Here is an 11,632-nt window from a genome sequence, read left to right on the forward strand (position 1 = left end):
ACAAAATCTTTGTAACAAATATACATAGTATATTTGTTTCTAGGACTTGGTTGTCCCTTTTTCTTCCCCACTAGAGGGGAGAGGTTTGTAATTGCGGAAGGGTGGCATAGAGAAGAAAGAAAGAAGTTAGTGTCTTTAAGGAATTTTTTTTAATGCAGAGATGAGAATAGAAAGAAGGCCAGAAAGAAGCACAAACAGGACACTTTTGAAAATTAGAGGTTGAATTTTATTATATATATTTTTAAACAAGCTATATATAATAGACATCTGTAGTTTTGTATGCAGTCTCCTTTTTCTGTTCTTCTGTGTATGTGGAAATGCCCATTTTATTTCATTTACTAAATTCAGAATAAAATTTTTTACAAGTATGTTTAGTCAAGTAAAACAAATTTCCATATTTTGTCCAAAAATATAGATCTTCTTGTTGAATCCATCATTCTTCTTTTGGGAAGTAGATAGCATGCTTCATTTGAAATTGTTCTTGGTCTTGCATTGTTAGGATTCTTAAGACTTTGAAAATTGTATTTACAATGATGTTGTTATTGCATAAATTATTGTCCTGGTTCAAACAGTCACTTTTTCCCAGCAATCTCATCATTTTTTCCACCTCAGCAGATAGTTATTCTCTATTGATTGAGAATTACATCCAGAATAGAAGTCCCCTTATCAGATCCTTTACCTTTTTGAAAGATGAAATTATCATTAAAGCAAGTCAAGAAATTATTAGCTTCTTTTCTTTGAAAGAGAGTTTTAGTGAGATAATTGAAAAATTGTAATTATTATATCAGCCTCTATGCAAGGCTTGTGCTCTAGCTGTTTACCAAACTCATTTCTTTGTCTTTCATCCAGGTGACTGATTTATCACTTTTATTTCTCCCTAAGATGCCTAGATTTCCTCACAGGAGTATGTCCTCTTAATAGATAATGCTACCCGACTCCTGCATTCCTCTTCACCTGTCCTATTGCTTTAAAATAAAATGTCAGTCATTTTCCTATTGTTTTTATTTGAATGAAGTGCCAAGGAGGGGAAGAAAGAAGAGAGACAGACAGTTATTAAGGGCTTATTTTTTCCAGTAGCTAGGGATACAGATGGCAAAGTGAGACCATTTCTGCATTCGGTGCACCTACATTCTTATACGGGAAACATCGCCTAGACAGAGAGGGAACCACAGGGCTGATCCTTAGGGCTCAGTGTGTGGATTGCAAAGACTGGCGGTCACATGAGGAAGGGCTATAGCAAAGCTCTGGGTGCCAGGGGTACAGCAGTAGAGTAGATGGATGATCAGCCAGTCAGTAAGCATTTATTAAGTGCTTACTATGTGCCAGGCACTGTTCTAAGCACTGAGCATACAAAGAAAGAGAAAAGACAAGTCGCTGCCCTTAAACAGTTCAGAATCTAATGGGAGAGGCAACATGAAAAACAACTGTGGGCAGACAAACTATATAAAAGATAAACTGAAAATTAATTGAGGGAAGGCACTGACATTAGAAGAGAGAAAGGCTTGTAGAATGGTGAGATTTTAGCTGGGTCTTGAAGGAAGACAGGGAAGCCAGGAGACAGAGATTAGGAAGAGAGAATATTCCAGGCATGGGCAACAGCCAGTAAAAATTCCTGGCAGCTGGAGATAGTGTTTTACATGAGGAACAGAAAGAGGTCCAGTGTTACTGGATCATAGAGTATAGGGAGGGGAGTGAGATGTAAGAAGATTAGAAAGGTAAGAGAGGATCAGATTGTGAAGAGCTTGGAATGCCAAACAGGATTACATATTTGATCCTGGAGGTGTCAGGGAGGCACTGAAGTTTATCAAATAGAAGTGTAGTATGGTCAGATCTGCACTACGGGAAGATTAGTTTGCCAGCTGAATAGAGGATTGGACTGGAGTGGAAAAAGATTTGAGACAGAGAGACCACCAGCAGGTTTTCGTAGTATCCAGGCTTGAGGTGGTAAGAACCTGCACCAGGGTAGTGGCAGTGTCAGAGGAAAGATGTTACAAAGGAAAAATCAACAGGACTTGGCAACATATGGAGGAGGAAGAGGGTCAGAGAGAGGGGCAAGTCAAGGATAACACCTGCTAGTTCAGAGAGTCACTTTTCTAGCATACAAAGGACTATGAAGGCAAAAGGGAATTTTGACTTACGTGATCTGGGAATTGTTGGTTTTCTTTCTTCTGTTATAGTGGAGACATGCAGGAGGAATGGTTGTATACACTGGGACATACACAGCAGTTAGTTCAGTATTAATCTTTAAATGGTAACTAATGTCTCAACTACCTGTGTCAGTAGGTTTAAAGCGTACTTAACTCATACTTTATGTCTATGTGGCAAATCACTGTAATTATACACCTGAATTATCCATGCTTTTGTGATTTTAGAACATAATGCTTACAACTGTTAAAATCATACTTTTCTTCTAATCCCAGTGTAGGAAGATTAAGATTCATAAAACATATGGACTCTTTATAGATGTACTTTTTAAGTTTGCAGCATTTGAAACCAGAATGAACTTTAATAATATCTAATCCAATCTCTTTATTTGGTTTAAAAAGAGCTTAAATGATTTGTCAAGATTATACAGGTAAGTAGTAAGTAGGCTAGTTAGGTTTTCAACACAAGTGCTTTGACTTCAAATTCAATATTCTTCCCATTATACCATACTTACTGTCAACCACTTACCCTTATTCATGCTGCTGATGCTTCTGAAGATGCTATTACAAAATATTTGGTCAATATTATCTTTAATCATCCGAGATTAGTGAGACAGGGAACTAAAGAACAAAGATCTGGAACTAGATTTCTCAGTTCCCCTCATAACAGTTCACTAAATAGAATCGGTCCAATAATCCAGGTGTCTTCCTCTCTCCCAGTTTGCTATTCTGCCTAAGTGACTAAACAAGCAATAAAAGACAAAAGAGGTGATGTAAAAATAAGAGATAACTTTTTTAAAAAGAGTCCGGGGCATATTGAGCAAAGGTTAGTTGTTATTTTTGTCCTCAGTAGGCTTCATTGATATCTGAGAAGGGTTGGAACCTAGACAAGATTAGGGCCTCAGACCCCTTTTTAGCAGAGCTTGAGTTTTTTATAGCAGTTTCAGGTTGTATACAAAAAGATTTTCCAGCTGTCAGATTGGACGTTTCTCTTGTCTTTTAAGATACTGTGATGTTAACGCTTCTTCCTTCTCCTGTCCCTATGCTCTGTAGTTTGTATATTCTTCTCTATGGTGCTAGTTTTGTATAGTCTTAGTAATTAGCTTTGGTTCTAGTTGGAAAATTGTGCTCTGTAGCTTAATGTTGTGTTTGGTTAAGTGTTACAGTCATCATGCCATAGTGGATACAGAACTAACCTCAGGACCAGGAAACACCAGGTTCAAATCCCACCTCTGACGTACATTGACTTAATGACTCTGGGCAAATCACTTATAAACCATCAGTGTTATAGGCAACTCTCTAAGATTATAAATTCCAGAAAAGATTGTACCTGCATTGCCAGAGGGAATTTCCTCATAAGGAATCATAGGATATCAGTGAAATCATAGGTCCAGACCCTATCTGTTTCCTCCTATTTTGTCACAGTCTGGTAATAATCTTACTTTCTTCTGGTCCTCAAAGTCTGCCAAAATCCTATCCTAATATCTTCATTCCTCTCCATTTGGGACCAGGGCAGCTATTTCAGAAGAGGTTGCTTTTGTCTTTTGTCTGTGCTTAAACACAAGAATCTGTGGGTGAGGAGCCTTGACACCTTTTCAAAAAGCAGCCTGTCTGCAACTTTAGAGGTGACTCAAAGCTGTTCCTCCTGGGTTATTAGCTGTCAGAATACCATCCATGCTCAAACCCTGCCCTCCCATCAGAAGTTCCTCCTCGATTTTGTGCAAAATGCTGATTGCCAATGAGGCTATTGATCTTCAGCCAACACAGGCTAAAGAAATTCTCAATCTTCACCCCTTTGAAATACATTGTATTAGAGTAGACTTTAATTCTTAATAATGATCTTATGCCATAGGTATAAGGGTTTTACTTAGCATAATGGAAGCATTTCTCCTATACTGGTAACAGATGCCAAATTTTATATATTTCTTCTTAAATTAATCTTTCTTTAATCTGTTTGTCCAAGGAACATGTCCAACAAGTGAAAGACACTAATAATTTCCATTTTCCTTTACAGCTGTATATGATGTAGTAGAAGAAAAATTTGAGAATGAACCAGACTTCCAGTATATCCCTGAGAAATCACCACTAGATGGTGTCCATCAAAATGATAATGCCTTGAGGGAATCGATGATCCAGCTTGCTGAGGGTCTTGACAGTGGAACAGTCCTTACACAGTTTGATGTAAGTCACAAAGTACTTGGTTTTTTTTAGAAAAGATTTTGCCTTTCATTTCATAAAATCTTCAGTAGTTTTCCAGTCTTAATTTCATTGTTTTTGATGACTTTAATATCCATAAACTATTAATTTGCCAACAAAGTCTCTAAGGAACCACTATCTCAACGTTGAGAACAATGAATGAATTTTTATGCATTTTAAACTGATCTTGATAAATTTTGTACACCCAAAGTTATAGGGTTTTTTTTTTTAATTTAAAAATCACTTTTCCCAAGTAAAAATGTAACCAAAACAAAGTCAACTACTTAGCTTCAACTAAAATACTATATGACGTGTTTATCCTTTTCAAAAATAAAGAAGACAGACCAAAAAGAGTTTTAAATGAACTATTTTAAGAATCCCTACAAGAAACAAGAATAGAGCTCAATATGCAAATCAATATGCAATCCTATTTCTACAGCTGGCAGTAACTAGTGGACAGTTGCTTGTTGAAGAGTTTAAATGAGAAATAAAGCAATAAACATGACTATTTGCAGGGAAAATTCTATATCCTGTTAGCTTAGAAATCAGCCCTAATAACAAAAACACACCTCAGAAATTAAAATAAGTCAAATTTAGGAGATTAAAATTTTACCTAATTAGTATACCTTTTTTCATTTTTTTCTTCTTTTTCAATTGATAAATATTTTAATATTGCACAAACATAAACATACAAACAAAACCAAAACAGATTTTTTTTCAAAAACAGAGCAGCACAACACAGAGTAATCATAATTAATAATACATGCTACCATATACTTTTGTAATTTATCCTTTTGTTGTTTTTTTTTAAAAGGAAAACTGTACTTTAATTTTAATAAGGTAGTCCCAACATCATCCATGGTATTCACCTGTGACTTTGCATTATTGTTTAATGTTATCTTCATTTATGTATCTGTAGTTGGTGCACATTTTTCTTTTGAATCTGCTTTCTTCATCTTGCATCAGTACAGAGGCAGCATAACATAGATTCTATATTTCTGGACTTAGGAAAACCTCGGTTCAAATCCCATCTCTGAAACTTTTGTGACCATGAACAAGTTACTTCCCCACTGAGTCTTAGATTCCTTATCCCTAAAATCATATTAATGCCTATAGAAACTACCTCACTGAGCTGTTGTGAGGCTCAAATTAGAACATATTTAAAATTCTTTGGAAATTTTCAAATTCTATAGTTAACTATAATTATTATTATATATGTCTTCCTATCTTTCTTCCAATTTTTCCTGTTCTTGATGGCAAAATTATATTCTATTACATTCATGTACTATAATTTATTTGACCCATCTCTAATAATTGGGCACATAATTTGTTTCTCATTTTTTTTACTGCTATGATTAGTGCAACTGTAAATATTATTTTCTTGCTCTCTAATGAGATTAATAAGTCAACTCTATAACTTGTAAAATTCCATATTCTTTTCCAAAGAAGTTGGGCCATTTCACAGAGACCTAAAGAGTAATTAGCTTGCCTTCTTTCCCCCAGAGTCCCACCAGTATTGAATTTTTACACAGTTCATCATCTTTGCCAATTTGCAAATTTATTTTCCAGTGGGTTTTTAGGATTTTTTTAAAAATTTACTTTCACTCCTGAGTTGAAGTTTTCTCTTTTTTATGTATTCACATTTATATAGTACTTTATGGTTTACAAACACTTTAGTCCCTACAACTTTAAGGTTATTGATCCAAATACTTTTACAAAATATAAAGTTGGCAAATGAGGATTAGGAAAATGAAAAGAAATACCAAGGTGTTTCATTTACTAAGTGACAGAGCCAGTTCCAAATGTAGTGGCAACAATTTTATGACAAAGAAGAAATAGTTGAAATACTTCATTTTGTTAGTAGTATCTTAGGTAAGTTACCAAGAAGAGTATCACAGATTTTCACATGGATTGTGTAAACAATAATTGAGTTAATTGCTTCTTGTTGTAGTGATGGTCTTGAAGTTACTTATGTACGTTTATAGATGTTGTCTGTGTACTTAACGTGGATCCAGTAGTGTAACCAGAACTGTGTGACTTGTTCTCTTACAGCAACTCTATAGGAAAAAGCCTGGAATGACAATGTCTTGTGCCAAATTACCTCAAAATATTTCCAAAAATAGATACAGAGACATTTCGCCTTGTGAGTATATTTTTTAAATTAATGTGTTAATATTTTGGTCTTTCTGATTTATGGTTGCCAAATAACATTGTTTTAATACTCTTTTTTTCAGATGATGCTACACGGGTCATTTTAAAGGATAATGATGACTACATCAATGCAAATTACATAAATGTGGGTTTAATTTTTTATTACACTAGTAGTGTTTGGAATGGTTAGGGCATTTTTAAGTTTCTCAACAGAAAATCTTTTTGTTAGAACTATCACTTAGCTTAAGGGTTTTGTTGGGGTTTTTTTTTTTGGTGAGTTGTTTTTTTTTTTAATCGTAAGTCCTTAAATGTTCTTCATTTCCCACCCATACTTAATGGAGGCTTAAAACAGTATTTTTACCTGACTCTAAAACTGCCTCATGCATGTAAATAAATAAATAGGCGTCGAAGTTCTTGAACCTCAAGATATATTCTCCCAACAAACTACACAGTCTGTATTAGCATACAATAAAATTATTTACTTTACACTAGTCATAAATGATTACTTATCTCAAAGAAGTAAGCAATTGGCTCTCTATAAAACTGTTCTAAAGCCATAACAGTCTTACATATAACTAGGACAATAAATAACTGTCCTAGAGCAACTGCCTGTCTTACAGGCATATTGAATTCAACGTGTCTAAAATGTCGTCTAAACTTCCCCATTTCTATGTATGTACCACTGTAGTCACTAAGGTTTGAAACCTTTGCGTCATCCTCAACTCTTCTTCCTCCTGCAAACCCCATATACATTTAGTTCCCAAATCAATTCTGCCTCCATCACATGTTACATCAATCCCCTTCTCTCCTCCCATGTGACCACACCCTGCTTCAAATCAAGAAACATTTATTAAGCAATTGCTATGTGTCTGACGCTGCTAAGTGCTGGGAATACAAATTCAAATAAAAGTATAGCCCCTGCCCTTCAGGAACTTATTTTCTAAGGGGAAACAACTTATAAAACAGCTGGAAAGAGGGGGAAGGGGCACGGCACTAATGTAGGGTGTGGTGGAGAAATCTGGAGAGCCAGAAATAGCTAGGAAAGAAGTGAATAACTGGCCCAGGCCCTTTCCTCAATCCTGGGAGTTTCCTGGAGGAACTTACCAGTGGGAGAAAGCAGATGCAAGAGCAGCAAGATGTTCTAAGGTGAGGAGGCTGCATGGTTACAGGGATCTTCCAGAATGAGAAGGCTTCTATGGCATGGTGGAAAAAGTCCAGAGAGTCAGGAGAGGAGCCTTCAATGCAGATGAAGTCTTAATCATGTCCTGCCAGGACTATTACGGTAGTCTTCTTAATTGGTATCCCTGCCTCAAGTCTGTCTCCCTCTGTACATCTTCCACACAGCTGCCAAATTGATATTTGATTCCTAAAACATAAACTTGTCACTCCATGGCTTCAGAAGTTCCAGTGGTTCCCACTTATTTGTAAGATAAAGTTAAAACTTTTTTGTTTAGCATTTTAAAATCTATTTCAGACTACCTCTCCAGGTTTCTTGCATATGACTTTTCTTCGTGAATTCAACATTCCAGCCTGACCAGCCTACTTTCTTTTCCCCATACACAATATTCTATCTTCCATCTCCTCATCTGAGGCTATCCTTCATGCCTGGAATATATTTTCTCCTAACCTTGTCCTTTTGTAATCTCTAACCTCTTTTAAGGTTTAGTAACAAGTATCATGTCTTAAACTAGACATATCATAATCCCCCAGTTGCTAGCACCCTCCTTCCCTCCCTCCAGAATTACTTTGCGTTTCCTTGTGTTCATGTTGTGTCTCTCGGGGCAGCTAGGTGGTACAGTGGATAGAGCACTGGCCCTGGAGTCGGGGATCTGAGTTCAAATCTAGTCTCAGACATTTGACACTTACTAGCTGTGTGACCCTGAGCAGGTCCCTTAACCCCATTGCCTAGCAAAATACAAACAAAAAACCAGAGAAATATTGTTTCTTTCCGGCTCTCTGATAGAGTGTCAACTCCTTGAGACTATCTCACTTTTGTCTTTGTATCCCCTATACTTGGCACATGATAATTGCTTAATAAATGTTTGGTAATGGCTACACAAATCTGTGTTGTTGAAATAAATAAAGGCTGGCTTCCTGATTTCTCTAAAGGAGACACAAATAGATGTTATGATGATCAGCATTACCAGAAACTTCCTCTCCTGATAAAATTAGACGTGGATAAAAAAGATTTGTTGTACTATCATCAGAAATGTGTTAATAAGATTCACTCTTCTGCATGTTATAATTAATAAATTATTGATTTAAATTATTTTCATATATCTGGCAATAACAAAACAATGACTACTGATTAGCTAGGAATTTTATGTCAGAAACTATGTATTTAAAGTATCTCTATTGTTCCTAGAATTAAGACATTAGGACTTGTTACCATTTTCTTTCCTTAGCGTACATGTGCCTTTCCATTGAAATTTGTCTTACAACAGAGATGTATAATCAAACAGAAACAGTCCTGAAAATTTATGCTGTCAGTCATGTCTTTTTCATCCTTAAAGCCCTTTTTCATTCTAATCTGATTTTATAATTTAATCTAAATTATCCAGCAAAGATTTACTCTATGATTCATATACTTAGTTGACCAAGGAGGATGATAATTAAATAGTATAATTATGCTGCCTGTGTTCTTTTCCTTTTAGATGGAAATCCCTTCTTCCAGCATCATAAATCAGTACATTGCTTGTCAGGGGCCATTACCAAACACTTGTACAGATTTTTGGCGGATGACTTGGGAGCAAGGTTCCTCCATGGTTGTAATGTTGACAACACAAGTGGAACGAGGAAGAGTAAGTCAGAGCTTGGATCCTATGTGCTACTAGGTGGAGAACTTTTCTATAACCAAAACAATCAAATAATATTTTTAATCTGTAGTCTTGGTTAAGGTTTTCATCGGGATTTCAGTCAATCAGTGAGTAACTATTAAGTATTAATATGCCCAGTGCCAGTAAAGCCAGGAGATGAAGGCCCATTGGGAAGATGATCCTGTCCATGCTGAATATACAGTCAACAGTCATTAAGCACTTAAGTGCCAGATACTGGGGACACAAAGACAAAAATCAGTTCCTACCCCCAAGGACCACACATTTAATAATAGTTTTAGCTGCTATCATTGGACTGGTAGGAAGGATGTGAAGGCCTGTTTTGTGATGGCAGTTTGGTGGCACTGTGGGGAGCATGCCAGACTTGGAGTTAAGAGGACAATCTGAATTCAAATCTTGCCTCAGACATTTACTGGACAGTTGTTTAACCCAGTTGCAGCCTTGATTTCCTCAAATGCAAAATGGGGATAGTAGTAGCACCTATATCACAAGGTTGTTGTTAGGATAAAATAATGTATATAAAGTGCTGTGCAAACTTTAAAAAACTATACAGATTTTAGCTGTTGTTATTATTATTTAATCAAATTCGTGAGAAAAGCAAGAAATAGTAGATAGAGCACTGGACTTGAAGTCAGAAAGACCTGGGTTCAAATCCCACTTCAGACACCAGGTGTGGGGAATTCTGGGTAAGTCACTTAATGTCTTGAGCCTCAATATCCTCACTTTTAAAATGAGACTATTGGATTCAATGACCTGAGGTCTTTTCCAGCTCTAAACCTATGATTTTATTTATGATCCCTGAAAGAGCTTTTGATATAATTGGAAAGAAAAGACTAACATGAAGAATTAAATGACAAAGTGTGATAGTTGAAATAAGTATAGTAGAAGCTAAAAATGGAGTGACTGCTCTGGGCCTGAGTAGTTGGAGGAGACTTCATGGAGCAGGTTTGGCTTGAAATGGGTTTTGAAGAATGGATAGTGTTTGGATAAACTGTGGAGAGGAAGAAGAGCATTTTCAGCACAGGGATGGTGTAAGCCAAAGGCATTGAGACAGGAAAATGTAGACAGGATTTTTGTTGCACAATTACATGTTATCTTTTTTTTTTTGAAGACTATATAGTGCCTTAAACTTTGTTCACGATGGATGCTTGGTGAAAACTTTGCTTTTGCATTCCTGTAGATTTTCTTCAGCTTGACTGTTCTTTTAAAAAATGGTCTCTAATTAATCTTCAGTTCTTTGTAACTGCATGTTTACATATGTTCTTCTAATTTACAAATGCTTTTCTCACTGCATCCGGAAAGGCTGTAGATGCTTTAGTTCTAGGCAGCATGTTATAAAGGGAAGAGCACTAGAATGAAATTCAGAGGACAGACCAGATGAGGTAATACATGTAAAGCACCTTAAAGTGCTATATAAATGCTATCAATAATAACAATAATGAATTACTATTATTTCTCAGTCCCGGTTTTTTCACATGAATTTACCTCATACGTCTGTTACGAAAATGAAAGGAGATACTTGACTTATAGATGTAGAGCTAAAGGGACCACCAAGGCCATCGAGTCCACCCCCTCATTTTATAAATGAGAAAACTGAGGCCCAGGGAGGGGAAGTGACTTGCTCAAGGCAACCTAGGTAGTATCAGAGGGAGATATGTAAAGCCCTTTTTTCATCTGTTAGTGTTCTGTAAATAAACATGTTCAAGAGGGGCTCTGGGTCAGATATAGCATTTATGAATATAAATACAAACACAATTCCTTTGGGAATTTTTTTTACCTTAGGTGAAGTGTCATCAGTATTGGCCAGAACTCACAGAAAGTTCATTGTATGGGAATTTCCAGGTCACCTGCCATTCCGAAGAAGGAAATTCTGCCTATGTCTTCAGAAACATGACACTATGTAACTTAGAGGTGAGAGGAGCATTGTATCCAGTGTCAATTGTGTTTTAAAAAAAAGGCTCCATCTAGCTCTAGACTTAAATGCCAAAAAAAAAAACCCCAAAAAACAAAATACATTGAGCTGTGTGCATAACCATGTTATTGATTACTTTGTGTCTCTTAAAAACAGGTCTCAGTTATGTAGTAAAATATCTCACTTTGTGTAGCTGAATGGAGATTGTTGAATAAGTTTAAAAAGACGTGCTGTGTTTGTAGCCACTGCCTGCCTTTCTCTGTGTGCTACTTGGATACCACCAGTTTTAGAAATGGAAACTGTTTAGGAACTGATCCTCTAACAGATTCTCAATCTTCTTTGTCTCTAGGTCCCCTGGGGAGTCTGGTGAAACCTGTGGTCCTCTTCTCAGAATA

General features: G+C 36.2%; 1 protein-coding gene across 3 annotated transcripts in view; it reads left to right on the forward strand.

Moving 5' to 3' along the window:
* Window positions 1-11,632, forward strand: part of PTPN4 (protein tyrosine phosphatase, non-receptor type 4) — a 235,644-nt gene that overhangs the window by 212,904 nt on the left and 11,108 nt on the right. For 2 of the 3 annotated variants that reach the window (XM_027854728.1, XM_027854729.1), the window contains exons 20-24: window positions 4,159-4,325; window positions 6,393-6,483; window positions 6,575-6,636; window positions 9,146-9,292; window positions 11,108-11,236. In XM_027854728.1, coding sequence (XP_027710529.1) covers window positions 4,159-4,325; window positions 6,393-6,483; window positions 6,575-6,636; window positions 9,146-9,292; window positions 11,108-11,236 — 596 coding nt within the window. The remainder of the gene's footprint in view (window positions 1-4,158; window positions 4,326-6,392; window positions 6,484-6,574; window positions 6,637-9,145; window positions 9,293-11,107; window positions 11,237-11,632) is intronic. The other variant, XM_027854730.1, reaches the window with a different exon arrangement.

Source organism: Vombatus ursinus, unplaced genomic scaffold, assembly GCF_900497805.2.
Source record: "Vombatus ursinus unplaced genomic scaffold, bare-nosed wombat genome assembly UNPS02010548.1, whole genome shotgun sequence".
NCBI lineage: Eukaryota > Metazoa > Chordata > Mammalia > Diprotodontia > Vombatidae > Vombatus > Vombatus ursinus.